General features: G+C 66.2%; 1 protein-coding gene across 2 annotated transcripts; it reads right to left on the bottom strand.

The window, feature by feature from the left end:
* Positions 1 to 68: 68 nt before the first annotated feature.
* SLC12A5 (solute carrier family 12 member 5) lies at positions 69 to 27080 on the bottom strand. Of its 2 annotated transcripts, none has more exons than XM_059480820.1 (26): positions 26938 to 27080; positions 13618 to 13712; positions 13245 to 13376; positions 12883 to 13029; positions 12253 to 12307; positions 11248 to 11378; positions 10872 to 11113; positions 10589 to 10800; positions 8611 to 8778; positions 7606 to 7704; positions 7417 to 7474; positions 6603 to 6777; positions 5671 to 5789; positions 5278 to 5376; positions 5069 to 5188; positions 4806 to 4910; positions 4549 to 4717; positions 3510 to 3705; positions 3260 to 3429; positions 3047 to 3178; positions 2759 to 2866; positions 2487 to 2609; positions 2213 to 2400; positions 1852 to 1866; positions 1188 to 1321; positions 69 to 708 (listed from the first exon to the last, which is right to left on the bottom strand). In XM_059480820.1, exons 1-26 carry the CDS (start codon positions 26969 to 26971, stop codon positions 617 to 619), a joined length of 3318 nt encoding a protein of 1105 aa, XP_059336803.1. In that variant the 5' UTR covers positions 26972 to 27080; the 3' UTR covers positions 69 to 616. The 2 variants fall into 2 exon arrangements, with proteins under 2 accessions (XP_059336803.1, XP_059336802.1); XM_059480819.1 differs by lacking the exon at positions 26938 to 27080 and adding an exon at positions 20423 to 20477.
* Positions 27081 to 27840: the final 760 nt, after the last annotated feature.

Here is a 27840-nt window from a genome sequence, read left to right as displayed (position 1 = left end):
CCGAGGCAGCGGCGAGCTGGGGCTGTCCGGGCCCGTGGCGGTGAGGGGCAGCGGGGGAGCAGTACCGGAGGTGGGGACGGGAGCGCCCGGCGAGCGGAGCGTGGTGCTGCAGGCCTCTCTCTCCTCGCAGGGCCCCAAGGGAGGCGCGGGGCAGGCGGCGGGCACGGGGCACAGGGCACGGGCGCGTCCAGCCGAGTCTGTGCAGGAGTAGCAGCACGGTGGGGCCAAGGTCCGTCTCGGCACAGCCGCCCTCCGGCCCGGCAGGGGTTGCAGCGGCAGTGCTGGGGCTGGCGGCGGGGCTGGCCCTGCCAGGGCGGGCGGGCGGCGGCGGCAGCGCCGAGCTCTGGTGCTCAGTCCGCGGTTCACTGTATATATTTATATATAAACAAGGACAGCAGTGCTGTGGTGTTGCAATGAGGAACAGCTGCTCTGGTGCTGGATGCTCCCGGAAGATCTGGTGCTGCAGTTCGAATGGAGAGATCAGGGGCACGGCCAAAGCCAGGAGAAGGTTCTGCGCACCGGCTGCCATCCGGCCTTCCCTCCTCCCCTCCGGGAGCGCGGTGCAAAGGGGTGGCGGGGCTCTCCGTGTGCAGACAAACCTCTCTCGCGCCGTCTTTCAGGAGTAGATGGTGATGACCTCCCGGCCCCCACCACGCACCAGGAGCACTCTGTCCAGATGCTCCGTCAGCACCTCCAGGAACTCCATGTCTGCATAGCCGTCAAGGAGGACAAACTTCACACTTGGGGAACGTAGGGACAGCCCTGTGCCATCCCTGCCCAGCCGCAGCTGAGCCTGCAGCACTGACATCTCCACACCAGAGCCAGGAGCTGGCGGGGTCAGTCCCAAGCCAAGGGGCCAGGGAAGCCCACCCGTGCTGGTGCCATGGGGATGGTGACTGAGCCAGCAGATGGCTGAGCCCCACAGACCTCTACCCGAGCCCCTGTCATGTGCCACTGCACTCATGGTATAGGTGCAGTGTCATGTGCTCCCACCACCCATCACGTGCTGGAGCCAATGACAGCTGCTGGACCCAGCCAGGAGCAGGAGGTGTGGGGGGGGTCCAAGCTCAGGAACTGACCTGTGCCTCTTGGCACTCGCCTAAAAGACCCACCAGTTTTGGGGAAGACATGGTCCCTGGTTCCCCTGCCATAGAGGGGTTCTGATGAGTGGCCCCCAGGAAGGATACAGTTCTCATCCCCTTTCCGGTTACGGGGAGGGCCTGGCATGTTCAGCAGGACCAGCTTGGCATCCTGGGACTTCTTCACAATCACCTCATTGAGCCTCACAGCCGTGTGCATCCTCCTCACGTTGGACTGGTTCCTGTGGGCGACAGCACGTGTGGGCACGGGACAGGCAGGGTCAGCCTCCAGCCCACACCAGGCCCAGGGAGCCACAGGGCACGCTGGCCTCCTGCCCTCGGGCAGCGCAGCACAAACTCAGGGTGCAGCAAGCTTTGCCAGGCACTGCGCTGGTGACTCTGAGCCTGCACTGGTGGCCATGAGCTGCAGGGCCCGTGGGCAGTGACAACCACGGCTGCTTGGGGCCAGGCTGTATGGGAGCAAGCAGGAGCAGGCAGCATGAGTGTCATCGTGGGTGCCCGAGCCCAGGCTTGCAGGGAACTGCTGGCAGCATAGCAGGGCAGCTGAGGAGCGTGTGGCACGGGCAGTGCACGGTGCACAGAGCTGGCAGCCAGAGCTGCCCGGGTGAGCTGTCTGGCAGTGCAGCTGTCACGGCTCACTGAGCCGCCCTCCTGCACAGGGGCAACCCCCATGGCTCCCATCGTGCTGCCCCATGAGCACAACCCAGCTCCCTCCACCCCAGCCCCGGCGCCCAGCCAAACCCAGACTTACAGGTTCTCCCACTCCCTGCCAGGAGCGTGATGGAGTCGGAGAGAGAGAGAGAAAGGGAGAGAGAGAAAGAGAGAGAGAGAAATGTGGTGAACACCAGGTGGGCACCCTCACTCCCCACAGCACACCCAGCCTGGGCAGCCCATTCCTTGCCAGCACAGTTCTACACAGGGACCCCTCCCCACCTGCCCCCAGCCCCTCTGCAAGGGCACGCTCAGAGCACCCAGGCTGCCTGACCACTCTTCAGGGCAAGGATCAAGCTGGTGCTGCCGAGGCCCTGCCTGCACCCCCCAGCTGGGGCAGGCAGGGACAGCCAGGATCACAGGGCATGGGTGGGACAAGGTGGCAGCATGGGGGGCCGTACGGCTTCATGCTGAAGAAGTCTTTGATGCCCTCAGGGCTGACAGGGCTCTTGCTCTTGTTCTTCTCAGCAACGGACTTCTCCTTGGTCCAGGTGAGATGCACCTTCTCAGGGGCTGCCTCCACCTCATCACCAGGAGACTGAGAGCTGCTGGAGAAGGTGGTGGCGTTCTTGTCGTGGATTAGTTGGACCTGCAGAGGGAAGAGGGGAATGGTGGGCAGGGCGTGGGGCCTGGGGCTAGCTCCCTGCCTGGCCATGTCTTGGTACAGCCCCTCACCTCCTCCTCTGGCTTCTCCTCGCCGTCAGCAGCCTGCTCCTCGGGGACGTTCAGGCGCAGGCGAGTGTTGGCCGGGTTCTTGCGCCGGATGGAGCCACGGGACTCATCCGTGATGCTCTGGATCTGTGTGGGAGGGATCAGCCAAGGGAGTTGGGCACAAGAGGGCTTGGCTGGGCAGAGCCTAGCCTGAAGCCCATCAGGATAAGCACACTAGGTTCACATCAGAGCCACCACAGGGGTCAGAGCCCACCCAGCCTGTCCTGCAGCCTCACCTCCCGCTCCCGCTCATTCTTGGTGAGGTGCATTTGTTTGAGGATCTGGGAACGCTGCTCCATCACCAGAGTCTTCTCATAGGTGTAAGCAGAGATGTCACTCTCATGCTGTTGGGAGAACAGAAGAAATTTGGGGCAGGGTTAGCTGCACTACCTGCTCCCAGCATGGCCCAGCATGTCCCCGTGGTGCTGTGTCCCCCCAGGGTGCCGTGTGCCCCACGCCAGGCTCTGTCTGGCTCGCATGCACAGCATCCCTGACTGCAGCACGTGCCCCATCCCAGCACTCACCATCTCCACCACCTCCACCTCTGCGGTGATGCGCAGGTGGTACAGGAACGTGGTCAGGTCCTTCTTCATCTGGATGCTGTTGTCATCCATCTGTGCCACCGTGAAGATGCGCATCTTGCACTTACGCCACACCTGCAAGGGATGGGGGAGGCTTGGCCACGGCTCCACAGGGACAGGGACAGCCCCAGCCCAGCCCTGCAGGGCCCAGCCTACCTTGTGCTGCCGCAGGAGGAAGGGCAGCAGCATCAGCATCCCCCCATCGTGGACAATCCACCAGACGTCGATGTGGCCCTCCGAGAACCGCTCCTGGTTGCCCGGAAACATGGCAACATTCTTGGCCACCAGCAAGGCCAGATGCCCAGCTGTGGTCTCTCGCACCAGCTCTGGGAGGGGAAGGGCCACGTCAGCCAGGGCAGCCTGCAGCCCCCCAGGCCCAGCAGTGCCCACCCTCCACGGTGCCTACCAATGAAGTTCCTCCAGGTCTGGTGGTCCTCCTTCTGGCGCCAGCTGCGGGGCCAGCCCACCAGCACTGTGTTGTGCTGCAGCCCCCCCAGCCCGCTGGACTGGATGAGGTGGGACATGCCATCCCGCAGGTTGGAGGAGATCACCACCTGACAAAAGCCCTTCACCTTCTCTGCCTCCATCAGGCGCCGGATGGACTGCAAGGGAGAAGGAAGTCAGAGATACCAGGGCCTCAGGGATGGCATGGACCATGGGCACAGCAGCTTCCAGGCCCAGCAGTGGCCCAGCCCAGGCCAGATGAGGTACAGGGTGCAGGATGTGGGGTACAGGGTAAAGAATGGGGGTGCAGAGTATGGGGTACAGGGCTGTGAGGTGCAGGGTGCAGGCTGTGGGGTGCAGATCCTCACAGGTCTCTGTGCCCCATGGCAGGCCAGTGGCTCCAGGCCAGAGGGGTGATACCCAGCGGAGCACAGAGCTGGCACACAGCTCTGCACCGTGCAGAGTGGAGGGTGTCCTTGTGCCAGGGCTCTGACAGGTGGCAGAGCAGCAATTAGAGTTATTTACTCAGAGAAATTATAACATGTCTGCATGGGAGAGAAACTGTTTGCTTCCAAGGGCCTAATCTCATTAATGTGCCGCCCCGCGGGTGCGGGGGGGTGGGGAGTGCTCTCACTCTGGCAGGGAAAGGCTCATCTCCCACCTTGCCTGGCACCAGGGCCACAGAGTCTGTGGCAAGGGTTGAGGCTGAGGAGTCTGCTCAGCCCAGCAGCTGTGCCAAGTCCTGCAGCAGCTGGCCAAGACTGGGACCAGTGCTTGGCTGGTGCCAGCATCTCTGCTGTCTTGGAGGGGAAGAGGAGCCCAGAGGTCCCTGTGGTACTGTGAGCACCAGTGAAGCATGGAGTCCTCAGGCTCTGCCTGATGCCACTGAAAGCTCTCTGGGCCATCCCGGGGCCACCAGCCCTGGCCATGGAGCAGAAACAACCCTGGGCACCTGGGGACCTACTGCTGGCACAGCCTGTCCCAGTGCAGGCAGCTCTCACCTCCTCTGCCCTCTGTGCCTGCGGGTGGTTGTCCAGGAAGGTCCCTTCTAACACTGAGGCCACGATAGTGAGGCCCTTCCCAGCCTTGAGCTGCGAGGTGAAGGACAGGAGCTGCGGGTGCACCACGTTCTGCTCCTGATCCCCACGGACCAGGACCAGCAGCTGCGGCCTGGAAAGAAGGTCCTGCAGTCAGTGCCCACACCCAGCTCATCCCTGCCCCGGAACCCTGAGGTGCCCATCTCCCTGCCCAGCCTCACCTCCAGTTTTTGGTGTGTGGGGGCCCTTCCTCCAGCCGCAGCAGGGCATAGCGGGCTGCACTCAGGGACAGGCCCCGGATCCCATCACCCCACTCCTTCTCCGCCCTGCAGGAACCACAGCACATAAGGGATGCCCATGGCTCTGGTACAGAGCACCACGCTGGCACCCTGGAGCACCCTGGGGAGCCCAGCAGCCACACTGAGAGGCCACATGGCCATGGGGGCTGGCCAGGACAGGAGCTGCACACCATGGCCTCCCTTACCCGCGGTACTCGATGTACTTGTAGATGAGGCCAGCGATCAGCATGGCCACCAGTGCGTAGTACCAGGAGCAGATGAACATCAGCGCCAGGCAGAGGCTCATGCCCAGGAAGGACAGGGTCCTGCAGAGGGCACAGAGCTGTCAGCCTGCCCTGGGGCCCCCAGCAGGGTGTCCTGGGTGTCCCTGTGCTGCCCCGTCCCGCTGGCTCACCAGTGGTAGTAGCGGAAGCGGGGCCGCCAGTTGGGCGTCCGCAGCAGCGTCTGCACCGCACACGCCAGGTTCACAAACATGTAGCACATGAGGAAGAACCTGCAGGAGAGAGCGGGGGCTGAGTGGGTGCAGTGTGAGGGATTGAAGTCTCCACATCTCCCGGCCCCGGGGTGGCCAATACTGGAGCATGCCCTGCTGATAGATACAGAAGCAGTGCCATGGACAAACCAAGCCTCAATGCTGGCCAAGATGTGAGCCCAGAGTTCCTTCAGGGCCCCCCTCATCCAGGGCAGGGGCCAGGACAGCAGGTGCATTCCCCCCTCCCCCGCGGAGCAGAGACCCACACACGCCACCCGCTGTTGTGAAGGGGCGGGTCGACAGCACGCTGCCTACATGGAGAGGATGGGAGCCACCTCGTCCAGGGAGGCGATCAGGATCCCGATCTCGCAGATGCAGGCTGTGAGCAGCAGGGCCCATGTCGGCTCCCCGTTGGCTTTGCCATGGCCAAAGACCTGGAAATGGGGCGAGAGGGGCGTGTCAGGTTCTGCGGTGCCCTGCAGCCCTGGGCAAGGGCACTCAGTGCAGCCCGATGGGACTGGACCTTCCCATACACCCAGCCCTGGCAGGAGCAGGGACTGGGAACACTGGGTGCCGTGAGCTGGCACATATCCCATTGGGATCTGCCAGGAAAGCATTCCCAGCGCTGGCTCCTGCTGGCAGAACAGTCCCGTTCCCGGCACATCCCGTGGCTCTCCCCACACCCTGCACAGCAGCCCCTGTACCCCAGCAGGGACGAGCCCCAGCTCCCAGCCTGGCCACGGCCGCACAGAGCCGGGCACCCCGTGCTCGGGACGGACACACAGCCGGGGGACAGCGGCCCCTCCTGCGGCTGCGGGCGGAGCGGGGAGGGGGCCGGGGGCGCGTGTCCGGACGCATTAGAGGGTGCGGGCGGTGCGAGCGAGAGCTCGGGCTGGGGCTGGCAAGGAGAAGGAGGGAGGATAAAATTAGCCCGCTCTTCCCTGGGGGGAGCTGTCGGGTTGGATTTGGAGAGATGAGGTTGTGGGAACGCGTCTTCAGAGAGCAGATAAAATATGAAGCGGCACGGCAGCGGGGGGGAGGGAATTCTGACCTTTCCCGACACTCTCCTCCCACCGACACCGCAGCCAGAGCCACCACGGCCGCCCACTGCCGTGACGGTGCCGGTACCGGCGGGACGAGGGCAGGGATGTGGGGCTGCTCCGGCACCGACGGCGCCGGGGGAGGCAGGGTGGGGTCCCACAGTGGGCGCTCAGGGTGGGGAAGCACCGGACTCGGGGGTCACCTACTCTGAGGAAGGGAACGATCCCATCCCTGGAGATGGCTTGCAGGAGGCGGGGGGCTCCGGTGAGACTCTGCAACCCCGCCCCGCAGGTGGAGAAGAAGGAGCCAATGACAATGACCCACGGGGACGGCCACGCCAGGGTGCCAACCACCAGGTTCCCATTGACAGCCTCACCAAACCTGCGGGGATCAGCATCACCTGCAGCTCCAGCCCATGACCGAGCACCAGCCCCACAGTGGCACAACCCAGCCCCCCACAACAGCACCACTCTGGGGGGATGTGACACAACTGGGAATTGACTCAAAGGGTGAGCAATGGAGCAGGCTCAGAGGTTGCCAGGGGTCTGTCCTCATCCCTGCACCCATTATCGTGGCAAAGGACAAGGGCAGGTGTGGGACAGCACTCCTCATCCCTGTGCCGGGGGGGCAATGATGATGCATGCAGTTGGATCCTGTTTGTGTTGGTGCTGGCGACCCAGAAGTGTCACCTGCCACGTGCGGTGAGCAGGGCTGCCCCAGATAAGCAGGAGCACAGGCAGCCCTGCCTGTTGACAAACAAGTGGCTGCCTGCAGCCCCGGAGGGGGAGGAATGCAGCAAACGGATGGTTGGGATGCATACAAGCCCCCAGCGCTGGTTACAAGCTCCACCCCCCCTGCCTGGTTACACCCACGAGCCCCTCAATGCCCCCATGCCTGCCCGGTGTGTCATGGTTGCACCTTCCCCCCACCTCTGCCGGGCCCTGGGGCTGCCCCTGCCCCAGCCTGTTCTGGAGGGCTGCCATACTCTCTCCATGCCCCCCATGGCCTTGGGACACTCACTTGTCACGCAGAACGACCCCCTCGATGCAGGCTCCAAAGAGGACAACAGAGCTGATATCTGCCAGGTAGTCAAGGAGAGCCAGGAGGATGCAGAGTCCTGCCTGCCCAGCCCAGCGAAGCACCCGAGCTGATCTGCCCTGCAGAGCCCACCCACCCACAGCCCAGGCTCAGGCCAGCCCTGAAGGATACAGACCGCAGAGGTGGTGGCAATGGCCAGGATGGTGCCCGTGGGGATGGACTTCTGGGCATCCCGCAGGTCTCCCGAGCGATTGGAGCCAGCCATGATGCCTGGGAAAAGAGGGGATGGGGTCAGGGGAGCAGAGCTACAGCCCATACATGTCCCAGATACCCTCATGCCAGGCACCGTGTGAGCCCTGGGCACAGCAGGACACGGCTCGGTGCGCACCAGGATGGGAAGCAGCCATGATGGACGGGGGAGAAGGCGCTGCTGCGGCTTGGGGTACCCAGCCTGCTCCTCTCACCCCCCTCCAACACTTCCCCCCCTACCCCAAACCGCAGCCTGAGGCCACTCAAGGATTAGGCTCGAAAGCTCTCAAGTGCCTTGTCTCATTAGCCCTTAATTAGCTCAAGCAGGGACGGTGGCTGCCGCAGGGGCAGGGACAGGGTCCAGCCCCGACGTTGCTCGGGGAGGGCAGGAGGTCGCGCAGGGACACGGCTGCACGGGCGGGATCAGCTCAGCCCGGGGGATCACCCGTGCCGGGGCAGGACCCCAGAGCCGCGGCACCGGGGCACCGGCATCCTGCACACACCGGCACGGGTGAACAGCAGCAGGGGGACGGCACCGGAGGCTGAGCGGCTGCCGGGGACCCCGCAGCGCCCGACCCTCCAGCTCTCGCCATGCCCGGGGCAAGCCGGGGGCACCCGCCGGTCCATTCCCCGCGGAGCTGCAGGGCAGCCCCGGAGGCTGCGCCCGCTCGGCTCCGCAGCGGGGCTGGGCCGGGGGGGCTCCTCTGCCCCCGGAGAGCTAAAAATACCGGAGCGGCGGGACGTCAGCGCGCACCGGGCGGCACCGACAGATCTGGAGCGCGGGCGGCTGCGGGGGAGGCGATGGCGACCGGCCGCCCCCGCGCCGCCGCTGTCACCGCCGCACGCACCCCCGGGAGCGGGGGTGGCACACGTGCGGGAGCGCGCCCGGCCACACGTGCTGTGCCCACGGCACGGAGCGGCTCCCACCTGTCACCGAGGGGAAGTAGATGCCGACCAGCAGGGTGAAGTAGGACGTCATGTCGCTGAAGACGTAGGGCTGGTCCATGTCCACCGGGGTGTCGGGGGAGCTCACCGAGGGCAGCCCCCGCTTCTCCACGATCACGCCCTTGGTCAGGTATGAGCTCCAGAGGTTCTCTGTGAGGAGGGAGGAGGCTGGGCAGTGCAGATGCCCGAAAGCCCCCACACCCAGCACAGCATCCGCACCCCACAGAAATGGAACTGGGGGGTGTGTGGTTCTCCCAGCCCTTCCCCGGCCCCACTGAGCAGCCAGCTGAGCAGCACACGGGCATGCAGAGGGTGAGGATGGCAGCACAGGTGGGCAACCAGAGCAGGTTCATACTGCTGTTGGCAGCGTCCCCACAAGATACTGGAGCAGCTGACATGGGATTGCAGTAGCAAATAATTAAGAGGGTAATATAATTAATGCTGATCAACACAGGTTTAAGGGAAGTGGATCGTGTCAAAGTAACTTGATAATGTTTTTGATGGGATTATGAGTGCGGGGCTGATGTAACAGGCTTAGTTCCCTCCGTGTGCTCCTTTGGCCGCAGATCATGGGGAGAAACTGGAGCAGTGGAGAGCAGCCAGCACCGGGCAGGGCAGGCAGAGACAACTGCCCTTGGCATGTCACTGCTGGGGGGGCAGAGAGGGGCAGCCAGGTCTCAGCCCCCGGCCCTGAGCCCCCTTCATGGCTGCTCACAGGTGACAGATGGGGCCGGCAGCTCCTATTGGCCTCGCCTGTCTCACCCTCCCTGAAATGTTGTGTTTCTCCCCACCCTCACCTAGGGCACAGCAAGCCCCAGTCACCTCAGCCAGGGTCAAACTGTGCCACCCATCTTATGATGCTGCTGGGTGGGTCGCCTTTGTCACCAGCCACCCCAGAGTGGGGTCCTGGCTCTGTCCCACTGCCCCCAGTGCAGGAGGGTTTGGTGCCTGAGAGAGACCAGCTGGGTGGGTGGGGGTCTGCACCCCCTCCCCAACACCATTGCCAACAGGAGCAGGTTCCACCCAGCAACCAGGAACTCCTTATCTGACCCAAAGGACCTCAGAGTGCAACATCACCGGGAGGCTCCCAAACACCCTGTGACTGCACTAATCACCATCAATCACAGCTGCAGCCCTGAGCACCACGTGCTCAGCTAAGTCTGACCTCCCGCGCCCGTGGCCACGCAGACACCAGGGCAGGATGGCTGGGGCAGCCCTGCAGCCATCAGGAATGACTGATCCTGCTTGTGGCTCTGCTGCTTTCCTGAGTCCCAACAACCACTCCAGCGTTAGGGTCTGCAGATACTTTCTGAATGTGGCACAGAGCATCAGCCTCTGCCACCCACTGCAGAGCGTGAGCACCTAGCAGATACACCAGCATCTCCACAAAAACAGGTCATAAGTGGCTCCTCCCAACAAATTCACGCGTCTTTCTGTGGTCCTGGTCACTGTCCCAGCGGGGCTGTAGCCACAGGAGCTAAGTGGCCCCAAGGGGTGATCGCTTCTCTCAAAACCTCAAATCAATACCAGCCTTTCCAAAGGTCAAGAGGAAGCAGAGGAAGATTTATTCCTCCCCAGCCTTCGGGCCTCATTCTGAGCCACCCCACTGACTGACACAGACTGCAGGCAGGTGGCTGCAGTGCCCTGCTCTGTCATCCAGTGCAGGAGGGTCCCACTGCCCAGCACAGCATGAGCACAGCTCCCTGTGCCTCAGGAGCAGAGCAGCCCCCAGCAGGGATCTCCCACATGCTCTCTCACCTGGACCCAGCCCTGTTTGCCCCCACAACACCTGGAATGGCTGAGGAGCCATGACCCACAGCCCACCCACCATCCCTGTTGGCAGAGCTGCCCAGCAGGCACAGCCACTGCCCCTCCACAGCTCCCTTGCTTCTCCATGCTGCCATTCCCATGCCTCCATGCCCATGCTCACGTTCCCATGCCTCTGTTGGCACATGCTCACCTTGGATGAGGCCGCTGGCAGCACCAGGGATGCCCTCGATCTCAGTGACGTTGTTCATGGTGAAGTACTCATCACAGGTGGCATTGAGGAAACGGGAGGTGCAGAAAAGCTCCCAGAGCTTGGAGCCAACTGTCTCGTTCCCCTCCATCACCATCTTGGTGCAGAGGTCGAAGCCGTGGCGTGAGAGGGTCCTGTTGCCCAGGAGGCAGATCCTGGGGGCACAAGGGCACTCAGCACCTGCATGCCCCAGCCCTGCTGCATCCCTGCAGGACCCCGTACTCACGGGAAGCTTGGTGGGTCAAAGGCAGATTTGATGACTCCAGCATAGATGGCAAGGATGGAGAGGATGACACAGCCCAGGAAGACCAGGGCGAATTTGTTGACATACTTGACACCCACAAACACCACGGTGGCCATGCAGGTCAGCACACAGGTGCCATACACACGCATGTTGTTGAGCATTGCAGCTGCCTCCCCGCTGGCATCCTCTGCCTTGAAGATGGCCATGGCTGGGAAGATGTAGGCCTGGGAAAGAGTCATGGCATCACCACCTGGCTAACAGCCTGCAGAGGGGCCCCAGAAGAAAGGTCCTTCAGGCCCCCCTGCCCTGCCAGGAGCTGAGCCCACGGCACTGCACAAGGCGAGGAGCAGGTACGTACCAGCAGGATTTCGATGGTGCCCAGGATGTACATGGCACCCGCAAAGGTGGTGCCCAGGTAGAAGCAGAGCCCCACGGCCCCACCAAACTCGGGTCCCAGCGAGCGTGAGATCATGTAGTAGGAGCCACCCGCTGTCAGAGAGAGCAAAAGTGGGTCCCAGCCAGACCCCAGCGACACCCTCAGCCCTGCCAGGTATCCCAGAGGGCAGACTGGAGCCAGGATAGCCACGGGCCCTGCTCCAGCACTGAGCAAGATGCAGAGCAGCAGGAGTGACCGCACAGGCAGAGTCATTCCCCAGCAGCCCAGCAGGCAGGTGCAATGGCCAGTGGCACAGGTGTTCCCTGGACACCAGACAGGAGCTGGAGCCCCAGGGACCTGGGCCATACCCTGTTCCATCCTCCCAGAGGAGCCCTCAGAGCCGGGCTGCCGGGATCGATGGTCCCGCTGCGGCAGCAGGATGATAAATAGCTTTAATTACACCCCGCGCTGGGCTGTCAGCGCTGTGCCCAGCCTGGCGCAGCTTACGGCTCCCCAGGGCTCTGCAGGGCTGCCATGTTCTGGGGGAGGCAGCCAGGGCACCCACGGCCACAGCCCACGGTGCCTCCTGCGGGGCAGAGCCCACACACAGCAGCGTGCCCGTGTCCGGCGGTGGGAGAGCCCATCCCATATCCCATATCCCATCCCATATCCCATCTCCCAGCCCCGGCTCTCATCACGCCCTGCTCCCATCCTCCTGCCGTGTGTCTCCCGGCTCCCCGCGGCCTCGCCAGTCTGGCGGAGGGAGGAGCCGCGGCTGGCGGCTCTCGCTGCCATCTGCACCTCGCGGCTTTGGGGACGGGTGGCGGCTCCAGCGCTGCGCTCCCCCGGGCCCCGGGGATCCCGAGCGGGCTGGTGGCAGAAGGCTGGGGAGCGGCTGGCAGCCCCGGGGGATGCTCTGTGGGAAAAGCCCCGGCAGGAATCCCACCCCACCCTGCTGCCCGCACACACCGCGGGGCTCGGCTGTACCTGGCACCACACCGTTGGTGGCGATAGCGCTCATGGAAATGGCCGTCAGCATCGTCTGCGGGAAGAAACAGCGAGTTCAGGAACAGAGGGACAGGGGAGTGAAGGGAGAGCTGGGGCCATGCTAGGACATGGGGCCTCTTGGGGCCACGCTGAGATGTGCCACAGGGCAGGGATGCCCAGGGAGGATGAATGGATAGATGTGTGTGTGGATGGACACGCAGAATGTTGGCTGGCAGCACAGCTGACACAGCTGAGCCCTCGGAGGGGCTGGCAGTGCTGGGGTGGCTCAGGACACTGGGCAAGGCCAGCCTGGGGTGACTGTCCTGGTGAGGTGGCTCTCTGCTTGGTACCAGATCAGGGGACCCCCAGCACATCCCCCTACATGGCAGCTGTGATCTGGGTCACCATTTAAGCACCATTCCACTGCTGATTCCTCTGGGAAGCTGAAGGCTTCTCCTTGCTCTAAGTGGGGCAGGAGCTAGGGCAGGGGCAGAGCTGGGGCAGGAGCAGAGCCGGGGCAGGGCATGGTGGGCTGGCAGCCAGTGCACCCCTCCATGGTCCAGCCAGCCAGACTGGTGACCCCAGGCCATGGGCAAGGCTAGTGAAGGCTTATCTGGCTCCAAAACTCACACAGGAGCAGCAGAGGAAGACCATGCAGAATGACTCCATGATGCCAGCGATCCCCACCACCCAGGTGAGGCGCAGGAAGAGGATGACTCCAAAGATGTTCTGAAGGCAGGGCAGGTAGACACCCATGAAGGTGCCCATCCGTGGGGCCTGTGGAGGGAACAGCAGTCACCAGGGCTCAGGGGCCTGGCTGGCAGAGGAGCAAGAGATCCCAGTCTTCCCACAAAACAACCAGGAACCCAGGGTAAAACTGCCCCTGGCTGAGGCCAATGGGTCTCCTGTTCTCCTGTGCCAGGTCTAGGGCCTGGCACAACACAGGCAAGGGCTGGAGAGGGAGGAAAGTTACCTTCCCTCTAAGTCCTCACCTGCACCGGCTTCTTCTTGCCTCCATCATTGTTCTCAGCCTCCTCGTGCTCCCGGCTGCCCTGTGGCAGGTTGGTGTAATTGGCCAGTCCACTCAGCAGGGATGAGACCATAGGGCTGGTGTCCATCTCCTCCTGTGGAGAGCAGATCCCGAGTTGTGAGGACAGTTCCCTGGAACCCCAGCCAGCCCCAGGAGACCTCACCAGATGCTGCCCCACTGCCTGCCTCTCCAGGAATGGCTTTGGCAGTGCAGCAGCCCTGGCCTGGGCCTCTGGCATGTCCCAGTGCCCAGGGTGCAGGTTGGGTGCTGTGGGACAGCTTGGGACAGCTGCTTAGCTCAGCTCCCTCCCCTGCCCCACTGCCTGCATGCCCTACCTCGAAGAGGGCCATGTTCTTGCCATCATACTCCTTGCCCTTCTCCAGGTCCGTGCTGTTAATGAAAGGGCTGCTCTCCTTGGGATTGCCATCGCCTGCAGAGACAGCACTGAGTCAGTCAGGCAGCCCCTGCCCCACCCACAGCTGCAGAACATCCACCCCACAGGGTCACTGCTGTGAGGGGCCACAGCTGCCCGGGGCTGCCAGCAGAGCTGCCAGGGCTGTGGGCACCACGCTCACACCCAGACCAGCACAGGCAGTGCCAGGCGGGCATGGCAGCCCCCAGCATCACCTCCCACAGCACACACAGGGGCTGCCATGCCCAGGAGGCTCCGCTGCCCCGCCCGGCCGTGCCGACACGCGGAGCCGGCGGAGCGCATCCACGCAGAGAGGCGAGCGGAGTGCATCGGGGGAGCTCCGGCGGGAGGCACGGCCGCAATAACTCACGGCAAGGCCGCAATAACTCACGGCACCTGCGGGTGAGCGCCCTGGGACTGCCCTCGGGGCCGGGACTGCCCTCGGGGCCGGGACTGCGGGGCTGCTCAGCATCGCCGCACAGGGGATGGTCCCGGCGCAGCGCCTGGGACTGGGGCCACTGGCCAGGTGTCTGGTCCTCCTCCCAGACATGCACCACAGGGCGAGAGGTTACATCATTGAGGGCAGATGATGCCCGGGGCAGTGGAGCCACCCACAGCAGTGCCAGGCCCATAGAACTAGCAGGACAGGGACCACAGGCACTCACTGCATTAATGACCTAGTGCAGAAGAAACCTGGAGTTGGCTTAATAGCGATGAAAACAGCTGAGCTGCAGAGCAGCAGAAATAAATCAAGCTGGAAATGGAGCAGCAGTAAGCATGGTGCTGCTGGAGCAGCACAGCTCCAAGAGAAGATCCAGAGCAGAGAGGGACCAGGACATGGGGGCCAGGAGCCAAAGGACACAGTCCTGGGCAGGGCAGCTGAGGAGGCACCCATGGCACGGGGAAACCTGGGCAGCCAGGCCAGTCCCAGCCCTCAGTGCAGGGAGAGAGGCTCCCTGCCACACACCCATCCCAGCAGCACAGCCCTGCAGCCAGAGCAGTCACACTGCCAGTGGCCACCGCACTGCTGGGCAGGTTGCCCACATGGGCAGGGTCACAGAGCAGCTCCACGCTTTGGGACGTGGGAGAGAACTGCCCCTTCCACCATCCTCCAGCATGGAGCCCATGAGTGCCCTGGGGCAGAGGGATGGTGCCCTAGCAGTGTAGTCACCCACTCATGGTGCCAGCCACAAGACAAACCCTGCAACCGTTTGGAGCATCCTGGTCCTCTGAAGACCGCCATTCTCCTGCCAGTTGACTCATATTCGGGATCCTGGAAGCCCGTGTGCAGCAGTGATTCACCATCTGCAATTCCCTGGCACACAGGGTGCTCCTGGCTGACCAGGAGGTGAAGCCTCAAATGCTACAGGTGACACGGACCTGCGGGCTGGCCCCAACTCCCACCATCCCTGGGCTCCCCCAGCACGGGGCAGCAATGTCCCTGAAGGCACAGCCAAACACTGAGGCACAGCCTGCAGACTCCTCCCGTGCAGGAGTGGCCATGGCAGTGCCACTGGGACACCCAGACCCACAAGCTCCTCTCCAGAGTCCCCTTGGACACACACCCAGCACCCCAGGTTGCCCCAGTACCATGTGCCTGCCCTGCATCTCCCACAATGGGTCTCATCACAAACCTCATGCGCTCCTTGCTCTGTGTTTGGTCTAAAGCCCCACTGAACCCTGCTGTCATTAGGTAACAGCAGTGGTGTGGGCTGGCAACCACCCACTCGCCACAGCTCCTGCCCACCTGCACCAGCCCTGGGGACCACACTGATGTGAAACATCCACCACGCTGACAGGAAACCCTCCAGGCTGATGCTGTGGCCATCCCCAGTGAGGTGACAGAAGGGTGCAAGAGCAGGGGTGGCTCGATCTCACCTCCCCCTTGGGGCTGGGTGGCACCGGGGGACGCGGGCAGCTTGGCAGGGAGACGTGCTGGAAACGCGGCAAGGCTCTGGGACCCCTCCGGGAGAGCGGAGCCCGCGGGGGCCTCGCCTCACCGCCTGGTACCCAGCCGACGACATCACCGTGCAGGTTTCCATGGCAACGGCGAGCCACGGCCGCCTCGGCTCCCGCTCTTATGTAACGGCGCAGGCAGCCGGACGCTGGCCCCACATGGCACCCGCGCCCCGGCCCACCGGTGCCCGGGGGATGGAGCGGCCGGACCCCCGGCCCCAGGGCACCCCGAGCCCCGGGACTGCCCTGCTCGGCCGCACGACAGGCGCCAGCAGCACCCCGGGGTGCCCGAGCTGCAACCCTGGCACCACAACAGCACCCGCAGCTCGCAGTCCCTCACCCCCAGCTCTGCCCAGCGCTGCTCACGCCGGGGCCGCGGGCCGTGCTGGCACCAGCCGGACTGCCGGGGCTGCCCGGGACAGGAGCCCCTCGCCCGCCGGGTGATGCTGCTGCGAGGAGCAGCACTGGGAGAGGCCCCGGGCTGGCGAGCATGAGGATGCAGCAGGGCTCGGGGAGACTGAGTCTCCCACGTCGCTGCAGCCCCACAGGCTGGAAGGAGTTAAGCACCAGGGCGCAGGGTCCCAGGTGACAAAGCGCTCCCGCTCCTGCTCCTGCTCCTGCTCCTGACGGAGACCATTTTGCCGCAGCGGGGCTGGTGCAGCCTCTCCCCGGTAGCTGCCTCAGACCCGTGGTCTGAAGTCGGGGGCAGCCAGGGCAGGCAGCAGCAATGCCCCGTCCCTCACCTGCCACCGCCACGGCCGGGTCCCGGCCCTGGGGACACGTGGGACACTGCCAGCGCCAGCAACGCCCACAGGGCTGCCCCTGCCCCGCAGCCAGGACAGAGCAGTGCAGGGCCGGAGCGCTGGACCGGGCTGGCAGCCCCAAGGCCGGCAGCCGAGCCGGGAGAGACAGTGAGAGCAGAGCAGAGCCGAGCCGAGCCGTGCCAGGCTTCGATCCCGGCGCTCAGCCGCCCCCCTCCCCAGGGATCACTCAACACGAATCGGCCTTTTAATTTGCTGCGGCGGCTGGAAGGGCTGGCAGCGGGATCGCTGGCAGGAACCCGCAGCCCTGCCGTGAGCACCGCGCAGCCCCGCTCTCAGCAGGGCTTCCACCAACCTGTCTGCCCGGGGCAGCCCGGAGCAAACGCAGCAGCGCCAAAGGACCGTCACGGCAGCCTCGGAGCCCCCCAAGGCAGGGCTCAGGCAGCAGCACCAACCACAATTTGATCTTCTAATGGCTTCTTACTTAGCCCTAAATTGGGTTGGGAAGCGTCATGTCCCTTATCCCAAATCCTCCCTAATCGCTTTACACGGCGCAGGGCACTGAGCACTGGCTGGGGTAGCCCCAGCAGCCACCCCCCACGGGCTAATTAACCACAGCTGCTGCCAACGCTGCCACCCGACCACGGCCCGTGCCCTCCGCAGCATCCAGAGCACAGCGAGCCCGAGCCAGGGACATCGGGCACTGGGGCTGCGGCACTGCCGGGCGGTGCAGAGGGCGAGGGGGGCCGTGGCAGGAGCAGCCCCGACCTCAGAGCCCTCCGCGGCTCCGTCTGCGCTCCTGCACGGGGCTGCTGACGGCTCCGGAATCCCCTGCGCCACCCCCGCCCCATCCTCGCAGCCCCAGGGGCAGCAGCAGCAGCGCGATGGCTGCTCACGGCTCTAGGGATGCCCTGGGGCTCCCCTGCAGGTACACAGGACACCTTGACTTCTGCCACAGGACACCTGGGCTCCCGGGGCCCTGCCTGCAGCAAGGGGCACCCCAGGGTGACCCCAGCAGGCCGGCGAGCACATGGGCGAGCACGTGCCCTGGCTGATGTCCCCAGCTGCTGCCGTTTTGCAGGAGCTGCTGGCCAGGGAGGCCGCGCTGCTGTTCTGTCACCTCCGGCTATCAAGGGGACTTGGCTGGACACACACTGCCTGGCCCTGGGCTGTTGGCCTGGGGTGCCTAAGGCAGATGGGGATGGCCAAGCTCTTCCTATGGCAGTGGCACTTCTGTGCCCACCCGGCTTCCTTCTACCCTGCACAGAAGTGTCTGACAGCTGCTCTGGGGAGGGGGACCCTTGGAGAGGCCACACAGCCCTTGCAGCCCCCCGAGGCACAGACCACTGATGATCAGAGCAGAGCTGGCTCGTGCTGGCAGCGTCACAGCAGAGCCACTCCAGCTGCAGCGTGTCAGGGGAGCAGGGGTGGGGGTCAGGGGTGGATGGTGGAGTAGGATGCTCCCCGCATGCCAGGGCTGCGTTTTCCCCCTCCAGCCAGCAAGCACACCCAGTGGCCTTTTGGGCTGGATTCCTTCACAGCCTGACCCAAATTGGACCAACTGCTACTTCAGACCTATCCTCTTCCTTCCTAAACCCAGGATTATCCTCCCTTTGATCAGCCGGCCCTGCAGCGCAGGATTTCCAGCACAGGCGTTTTGGCTGGCTGCATTTAAACAGCTTCCCAGATTCTCCGACAGTCCAAGCCCTGCCTTGGAAATGGCCGTGGACACAAGTCCCAGCAAAGCTCCTGGTGCTGGATCTGGGCTCCCCAGGCATCCCAGTGCCACGGGGCTGGGTGTCAGCATGGCACCCTGCAGTGGGGCTGCGGCTGACATGCCAACACCCCAACCAGAGCAGTGCAAGGTGCCAGCCCGGACACTGCAGGCAGCAGCCCTGCCCTGCCTGCTCCCCACTCCCAGCATCTCCCCAGAGGGTCCAGCCCTTGCTGGGCTACTGGGGCTGGAGCCCTTCCAGCCACTGTCATGCGGCTCACGTGTGCTGTCCAGAGCACGACCCGAGTGGGGACACTGCTGACCTTTCTGACACATAAGGCCTAAGTGGCACCCAGGGCTTCAGTGGTCGTGCTGAGCTTGGCAAGTTGCTGGACAGCCGGCCCAGGAGCAGCCAGGACATGTGGAGGGGGCCCACTGGCATTCAACAGCTTTGCTACCCGATGGGTTTTCCATGGTCCCTGCAGACAGAGCTCACGATGGGAGTTCAGCTGACCCTTGGCATGGGGGGACAACCCCCCCCCCCCCCCACCTGCAACCACCATTGTCACAGGTGTGGGGAGCTCTGCTGAGCCCCTTCCTACAGACAATCCCTGCTCCCCCAAGTCCCCCAGACCCCCGATTCCTCCAGCCCTACACCCACTGTCCCACAGGGCAGCATCTCGGCAGGCGCAGCTCCAGGGACAGTCTGCCCGGTCCATCTGTAGTGGCACCGTGTCCAGCCCTCCTGCCAGACCCCAGCATGGCTGCACCGCCTGCTGCCACGCCGCTGGCACTGCCGTGTTGGAAATCAGCGAGTGGGAGAGATCCTGGTGCTGCAGAAGGCAAGGGGAGGGCAAGTGCCCAGCGAAGGGCACGGCTGGGGGCCAGTGCGACAACCCCAGCCCGGCAAGGTGCCCCCAAAAGTCTCCTGCCAGCCCTGACCTTGAGCGGAGCCGCAAACAAACAAGCAAATAAACAGACTGGGGTCGGCAGAGCAGAGGAATACACAGAGCCTGTCTGTGGCTGTGCCCAGAGCCCCACTGTGGGCAGCCGGGACCCCCACAACCACTGCCACAGCCAGCCATGCGCTGTCGGCCGGGGCTGTGGCAGACCCCACCAAGGGACCTGGAGAGGAGACTTGGCGGTGTCTGGGAGGGTCAGAGGGGCAGTGCAAGTCCTCCTGTGCCCACACTGCATCCCCCTGGCTGCAGCCCACCCTTGCACCCGGCAGGAACACCCACAAGAACGAGGCCTGTGCTGCCTGGTGCTGGACGTGGCCCCGTGAGGAACGGGGACCCTCACACAGCCCGGTAGTGCCGGGAGGGGCTGAGGCCAAAGCGGACACAGTGGCGGGGCTGCCGCGGGGCCGAGCGGCCCCTCTCCGGCGGAGGACAGCGGCCCTGCGCCAGGGCTGCAGCGGGACGGGGCACAGCGCGGCGCGCCACGGACTGCACCGGACCGGCTCGGCACGACAGGGCTCACTTTGGCTCAGCTGGGCTCGCTCCGGCTCGGCTGGGCTCGGCCCCGAGACGAACGGCTCCTGTGGGCGCGAAGCAGGGCCCGGGCGGCCACTTCAGCACCGCGGACAGCGGAGCGGCCCCGGGAGGGGGGCAGGGAGTGGGGGGCGGGAGCGGAGAAGGGAGCGGGGGGCGGCTGCCCGGGATGGGGAGGCGGCTGCCGGAGATGGGGGGCGGCAGAGGAGAGGAATGGGGGGAGGGCAGCGGGGGTGAGAGAGGCGATATGGAGAGATGGGGGGGCGGCAGCCGGAGGTGGGGGGCGGCAGCAGGGAGGGCTGGGGGGGCTGCAGCGGAGATGCGGGAGGCAGGGGTGGGGGGCCGGCAGATAGGTGGGGGGACCCTTGCGGGGATCCCGGGCGGGCGGGAGCGGGACCGGTGCGGCGACCGGCGGGGGCTGTCCGGGAAGCGGCGGGGCCAGCCCCGCAGGGTCGCTCGGAGCACAGCAAGCAGCCCCCGCCCGGGAGGAGGCTCCTCGGTGAGCCCCGCACCGCTCGGCCGCACCGCCGCTTCCCGGGGCTGCCGCAGCGGCGGGAGCGCGGCCGTGGCTGCGCGGAGGCGCCGGGAGCGGGAGCATCCCCGCACCGCCCGCCGCAGCCCCGCGGGGCCGCCGGCCGAGAGCCGCCGTCGCGGCCGGTGTCGGTGCCGGTGCCCCCGCTCGCCCCGCGGCGCGGCACCCTCAGCCCCCGCTGCCCCCGGCCCCGCGCCGCTCCTGCCCCGCGCCCGCCCCCGGCCCGGGCCGTGCCGCTGTCCCGCTCGTCGGTGCCGATGCCGGTGCCTCACCTTGGCTGGCGCCGCCGTCGCCGTCCTCGCAGTCGGTCAGGTTGTTCAGCATGGCGCCGGTGCCGCGGCCGCTCGCTGCCGCCGGAGCTGGAGCTCTCGCTCCGCAGCAGCCGCGTCCCCGCGCCGCCCCCCGCGCCGGTGGGAGGGGGCTGCAGTGCGGAGGCGCCCGGGCTCACGGCTCACGGCTGCTGCCGGCGGAGCCCAGCCCGGCCGCCCGCTTCATCACGTATGCGGGAGGCATTGCCCCCGCCGCGGCGGGGAGGGGGGGGCGCGGCGGCGCGGGGGGGCACCGAGAGGAGCGAGCGGAGCGGGGCCGCCTCCCGGCTGCGCCAGGCGTGGGGGGGAACTAGGGCAGCGCTGCGGGCCCGGCTGGGGCGGGCGGGACGGGACGGGACGGCCCCGCAACCGCACCGACCCCGAACCCCGCCCCCAGCCCCCGCACTCCGCACCGGCACCGGCCCCCCAGCCGCCGCCACCCCCGCACCCCACAGCAGCTCCCGGCCCGGACCCCGGCGCAGCCTCGGGACCTGGAACACACTCGGGGTGCACAGAGGGGCACAGGAGAGGCGGCTGAGGCCCGGGATCACGGCAGCCCCTGCCCCGCCACGGGCGGCTACCGGGTGGGGGCGGCTCCCGGTTGGGGAGCAGCACGGCATGCAGGGGACCCCTCTATGGGCATCAGGGCCTCGGCCAAGGATGGAGACCCCTACCCCAGTAGCAGGACAAACCAGGGCACCTGGGGAAGGGGGACACGTCCAGACCACCCCACTGGTGGGACGGCAGAGGTGATTGACCCTGCTGTGCCCAGCTGACCTGCAGGGCAGGGAACACTGCCTGCAGAGGGGAGCAGGCTTGATGTCACCTCCCCTGGTGACCAGGGGGCCAAGATCACACCCGTAGCAACCTTCTCAGACCTGCAGAAGGGTTGCAATGGGGCCAGAATCCCAAGGCCCTGTGTCGTCTATGGAGGCCCCAGCTCTTGCAGCTGTCACCCACAGGGCCAGGGCACAGGCCACTCTCGAGCTGGGGCTGTAGAGGGACCCTGCAAGGCTGCCTGAAGCCCCCTGTTCTCTCATGCACTTAATTCGGGAGGATCCCCCAACCGTAGCTGGCTGCAGCTCCCGGCATCTCCTCCAGCACAGGCTGAGATCATGACAGCCCGCTGGCCTCCGTTACTTCTTGACGGCTGTAATTAATTGTTTACTTTCTCCTGGTGTGGAGCCAGCTGCTCCGCAGCGTGGGTGCTCCCCAGCCTGACCTCGCGGCCAGGAGAGAGGCTCAGACCCCTCACCCCAGCCCTGCAGGCAGCACTGATCCCTCCCTGCCAGGACCTGGCACCTGGCATCCCCGGGGAGCCGCAGCAGCACAGCCCCAGCTCCATGGAGAGTGGCACAGGAGGGACGCAGAGAGGATGGGCAGTTCAGGGTGGGCAGCTCAGGGTGGGCAGCCCCTGCCCAGGACTCTGCATGGCAGTCACTACATGGGGCTGCCCCATCCAGCTTCAGCAGCACCAACCCCTCACACCTGCACCCCTCAGCCCTGAGCAGCAGCCAGCGCTGGAGCAAAGGGGCTGGTCCGCTCCCAAGGGTTGGGACTGGAAGAAAGGGGCTGCAGACAGGATGCAGTGGACAAAACCACCGTCCCATGCTGATCTGGGGGGTCAGAGGGCACCCCCAATCCCCCCAAAGGGGCTGTGGCTGGCCAGAAGGGAAGCAGGCCAGGGTCCAGCCGGCCATGGTGAGTGCCAAGCAGCACAGGGTGGTTTTTTGCAGGAGGCCACAGCGCGTGGGCTCGGCACAAGAGGGATTTTCCTACTAAAACAGATGCGGGGGAGGGAGCACGTGAAAGACCACTAATCCCCTAATCCCTGGATTATGGCTCCATTTCAGGGGTTGGGATTTGACGGCAGCACAGTGGGCTACGCTATCAAGACTGCATTGGCTTATCCTGAGTGCAGGGTCCCACCAGCCTGTGGGGGCAACTGAGAGTGTCTCTGAGACAGAGGAGACTGAGGGGGCTTGATCCCCCAGCAGAGCACTGGCATTAACCCTGGCCAAAACGCCCCTGACTGGGGTATGTGGTGCAGTGTGTCAAAAGGAGAGAGGTCTGGCACGGTTTGGGCATCATCCATGCCCTTGCATTGCTTTCAGTTGGGCTGCAGGCAGCATGAGGGCATGGGGAAAGAGGAAGAGTGACACTTTTCCCTGGCCATGGAGTGGGGGATCAACTGCAAGTGGCCCCTGAGTCGGAGTAGCAGGCAGGATGCTGGCAGCAGGCCAGGCAGAGCATCAGTGCCCCACTTAACTGCAAGAGGCTGCCCAGGAATGATGATGGAGAGCGGCCAAGCCAAGAATCATCCCTGCAAAGGGTCCTGTACCCCTGCAGAAACTCCTGAGAATGCCCCAGACCCCTCTGCACAGAGCCTGGGTAGGGGGAACCATTCTCACAGACATTCCCAGGGCAGGAATCCTGGCTGCTGGCCACACAGCCCTTGCCTGTCCTATTACCAGCAGCGGTCAAACCTCCCAGGAGCGAGACACGTGCTGGAGTCACTGGGAAACCTCCTGAGGGCAGGGAGCGGCAGCCTGGCAGCGTGCCACACGGGCAGGGAGGGCGGCTGTGCTCTGGAGGTGCTGGTCAGCACATTGCACTGCCTGCTGTGATCCCTGGGCACTGCCAACAGTCTGCCCGTGCACATCCCACAGCATGGGACACCCCACACTGAGGGCTTGAGGCACGGGGACAAGCAGCTCCCAGGGAAAAGAAGACCTGGGGCAGGAGAGACCCCAAGATGATGGAGGTGCAGCAGGGCAGAAGGGCTGTGTGCCAAATATCGTAGCAGCAGGTTGGCATCACAATGTGCCCTCACCACACTGTCCTGACAGCCCCAGGAGCCCAGGGGCAACACATCCTGCAGCACCTTGGCAGGATGGAGTGCTCTTGTTCATCTCCATCCAGACAGGCCAGGGCCCTGCCACCAGCACGGGGCAAAAGCAGAGCCCAGAGCTGGCACCAGCTGGGACTTGACTCCAGCTGCAGCAGCACGACAGGACATGGAGCGAGGTGCGGTGTCCTGTGGGGCTGGGTGGGGAGCCACGGGAGGCACTGCAGCTGCTGGGGCTGAGAGCAGAAGGGCAGCAGTGGGGCAGGGCTGGCACAGGCCATGGGGCAGGGCTGGCATAGGCCATGGGGCAGGGCTGGCACAGGCCGTGGGGCAGGGATGGCACAGGCTGTGGGGCAGGGCTGGCACAGCCCGTGGGGCAGGGATGGCACAGCCCGTGGGGCAGGGATGGCACAGGCCATGGGGCAGGGCTGAGAGCTCCTGCGTCACACGAGCCCAGCACAGCTGGCGCAGCGTCCCCAGCTGCCCTTGCCCAGATGTCTTGCCAGCAGCAGGGCCACGGCAGTGGGCGGCCGGGCAGCCTGGCACAGGGATCAGCAGCAGAAGAGCCTCCTCCCACCAGGCCCTGCAGCTGAGGAGCCCCCAGGCAGCCCTGTGCCAGTTGCAGTACCCTGGGGATTGCAGGCAGCCACTGCTGAGCCATAGCCAGAGGGCCAGTGATGGCCGAGGAGCAGCTGCACGGCCACTTGCCAGCTGCTGCCAGAAGGGTTTGGGTGCAGGATCAGCTGATGAGGCACTCAAGTGCCCTGTGCCCCACACGGCACCCCTCACTCAGCCCCACAGCCTGTGCAAAGACCTCCACTGTGGCACCCCACTGAAGCACCTGTGGTGTGTTCAGTGGCATGGAGACTCCTTGGGAAGGTACTGATGGGGCTTCGGCTGCTCCAGCCCCTTGCAGCGTCCCACCCCCCCACATCATCAGCCTCCAACTGCTGCACACCCCTGCCTCATCTAATGATACCCCAAGGGCACCCAGACTGCCACAAACCTGGCCTGAGTGTCAGCGAGGGGGCAGGAGGGGATGGGAGGGCTGGGGGAGCCTCCTTAGCAGCCCCTGTCCCTCACATGTACCCCTCTGTGCACGGTGCCCAAGCGTCCCTATCCCCTCCCTTGTGTCCTGGCCCCTCGGCAGGGGCACTGCAGGGGTGCAGCCAGGGCTGGGGGGGCCCTGCTGTCCCCAAGCCCCCTCAGGGCCTCACCTCGCACCTGGGGCCAGCCTCACCCAGCTGCCCCACAGAGCCTCGTCCATGGCTCATGGCCCACAGCCCCGTGAGCCCAGAGCCCCCAGGGGGGCCGAGAGAGGCGCTGATCCCCCCCAGCACCGAGAGCCACGGCACGGGTGACACCGGGACCGGTTTCCATGGCAACGAGAGGCTCCGTAACTGGTTGGTTGCCATGGCTACTGCCGCCGAGCCCGACCGCTCGGGACACGGAGGGGCTGCGCGCTGGGGATGCTCCGGTGCCCTCTCGGGCCAGGGCGGGGGCCCCACGGGCAGCGCACTGGGCACCGGGGCAGCCGCCCCCCGTGCAGCCCCTCCGCGGGGGAGCCCCAGCCCCACGGTGGGTCCCGGTTGGAGCACATCGATCCCCGGTGCCGCGGGGCCGGGCCGCGCTGCGCTCCTGGCGGGACCGGGTCCCCGCGGGACGGCGGCACCGGCGAGCCCCGGGGCGGGGCGGGGCCGCGGGGGCGGGGCCGGGAGGGACACGCCCCCACCGGAGCCGTCCCGTCCCGTTATCGCCCCCTGGCGGCCCCGCGCAGCCCGGTCCGCCCCCGCCGCCGCCCGCACGGACCCGCAAGGACCCCGCCACGACCCCGCGCAGCCCCGTCCGCCCCCGCCGCCGCCCGCACGGATCCCATTTCCCGGGCCAAGCCCTGGATCCACCGTGCTCCTGCAGGGACCTGCCCCCGGCCCCGAGGCCCCGCGGCGGCGCCCTGTCCGTACCCTGCCCCGCCCGCACCGGGCGGTCCCGTTCCGCCGCCGCCCGTGCCCGGGGCTGAGATCCCTCCTCAGCACCTCCCGCCTGGGGCCGCTCCGGGGCAGGGCCTTCCCAAAGGGCGGCCCCGGCAGCCACAAGGCGCCCTGAGCACGGCGCCGGCTCGCGGAGCAGCAGGGACCCTGCAGCTGGCCGGGGGTTCCCGCACCGCCCCGGCAGCACGGCCGGCTGCGGCCTTCGCTCCCGCAGCGCCCCGAGGTCCCCGGGGTCTCCGTCACTCTGTCCCCACGCGTGACACTGACATGGGGTCAGGTAACACCAAGCGTTCGCCCAGGGCCGAGTCTCTTCTGGATCACTGCTGTCCAGAGCTCCTGCCATCCACAGCCCCTGCCGGTCCTGCAACCCCATGCACCCCCCCTCCCATCCATCCCCCCGAGAGGCGGCATCCATGGTCCCAGCACTGTGGAGAAATGCGGGATGTGAGGAATCCCTGAACGCTGGCAAGCCCTAAGTAGCCACCCTGCCACAGCCGTGAGCACCCCCCAAAACAGGGCAGCTCCAGCAGGACCTGCCACTGGCTGTCCTCTGGGAGGGCGCAAGGTCACAGCTCAGCCAGAAGAATGTGTCCCTTGGTGCCACCACGGCCTCTCAGCATGCCCACGCCTGCTCCCTGCAGGCCCCCACCAGCAGACTGGCTGCCAAACCGAGGAGCTGTTCCTGGAGGGCCCCAGAATTCAGCCCTGGCTCATCACGGTCCGCTCCACCCCAACACAGCCCACAGGCCAGGCCCAGCTGGCCCAGCTGCCATAAAGTGACAAGTGGCCCCGCATCCCCTCGCCACTGGACGCAGCCCTACATCACCCACGACAGTGTGATCCTAGACAGGGCCCCAAAGGCCAGAGCCCGCTGCCAGAGGCACAGCCCAGGCCGGGGGCCGTGGTGTCCGTAGGGCTGCTCGCGCCTCCCACCCGCGCCCTTCGCCGAGGGTGCAAGGTCACAGCTCCGGCAGCACAGCTCCGGTGCTGCTGTCGGCCGGTTTTCTGGGATCGATACGGCTCCGGTGACAGCAAAGCCCCACCGCCACGTCCCCTGGGCGCCACGAGCGATGGCTGCCGGCTCCAGCGCCTGTGCCCATGGCAGCCCGGTGGGCACTGCTGCAATTCAGGGCTGGCCACAGCTTGCCCTCTCCCTGCTGGGCAGCAAGTACCCTCCACCGTGGCTCCCTGGGGAGCAGTATGTGACCCGCACCCACAGCCGACCCACAGCTGTAACCCCGCTCCATCCCGCTGCCGGTCCGGCATCAGCAGGACCTCGCTCCAACAGCCCCCGGTATGGGGACGGAACAGGGGGAGCTCCCTGAGGAGCTGAGGTGGCCGCGGGAAAGACTCCGAGACGAGGGGTCCTGCCCGGGAGGGCGGCTGAGCCCCACTCCCTGCTCTGCACCTCCCATCTCCGGATCCCGCAGCTCCGAGCCATCCCTACCCCGGGGGTCTGCCCTGCTCCGAGGGGCCAGACCGACCGCAGCTCCGCACCCTTACGGTGTCCCGACAGCCCGGCCCTCCCCGCGGACCTTTCTCGCGGACCCTCCCCGTGGAGCCTGTCCTGCCCCCCGGATCCTCATCGCGGACCGTGTCCCGCTCCGGAGCCTCCCCGGGCCCCCCTCGCCCCCGGCGCTCACCCCCGCCGCCGGTGACGGTGAACCGCCCGCTCATGGCCCCGTCGTCGCCACAAGTGGCTCCGGCCCCGGCGGTGGCTGAGCGCGGCCCCGGCGGGCGCTGACCGGGGTCCTAGTGCCCGCGGCACCGCCCGCCGCGCCGCCCCCGCGGCCGCAGGGCTGGCTCCAGTCCGAGCGGATCGGCTCGGCCCCGCTCCGCTCGGCTCGGTTCGGCCCCGTTCGGCCCAGTCCGGCTCGGCTCGGCTCGGCTCGACGGGACCGGACCGCTCCGCCACGCCCGGTCGGTCCCACGGCCGCCGCCGCCGAACTGGGGGTGCTGGGACCGTGCCCCAACGGGACCGGAGGGGGCCGCGCTCTGCCTCCGCCCTGTCCGGAGCCGCGGCCGCTAATTACAGCTAATTACAGCCCCGGAGTTTCGGCTGCCCCACCCTGCCCGGACCCGGGCACCCTCGGGCACGATCCCGGCCCTGGCGCTGCCGCCGCGCTGTGCGGCCACGCAGGGACAGACCGGGCCCGGGGGGAGCCACGGGACCAGCCCGCGGCGGGGTCTCAGCTGCACTGGGGACTTCGGTCACACGCTGAGTGCCGGCCACAAGCGGCGACAACCGCCCGCTCCTCATCTCGATGCAAAGGTGGAGCGCAGGGTGGGCGGTGGGTGGAGGATTATGCGGAGCCAAGGCTTGGGAGGTCCGGCCAGTCGGGGCAGGGGTGCCGCCCCTGGCGTAGGGCCGGTGGTGGACAATGGTGGGATCGAGAAACATCATTCCCCGTTGGACCCAGTGTCCTTGCAGGATCCAGAGTCCTTAGCAAAGGGGGATTTGGGGACAGTCCCCCCACAGAGCCCCCATGCTCACTGGTGCTGGCACCCCCGGGGCTGGGGGAGGATGATGCTCCCAGCACATGGGA

Source organism: Ammospiza nelsoni, chromosome 12 (assembly GCF_027579445.1).
Source record: "Ammospiza nelsoni isolate bAmmNel1 chromosome 12, bAmmNel1.pri, whole genome shotgun sequence".
In the NCBI taxonomy this organism is placed as follows: domain Eukaryota; kingdom Metazoa; phylum Chordata; class Aves; order Passeriformes; family Passerellidae; genus Ammospiza; species Ammospiza nelsoni.
Note: the sequence above shows the minus strand (reverse complement) of the source record. Positions and strands in the feature narration are given on the sequence as shown.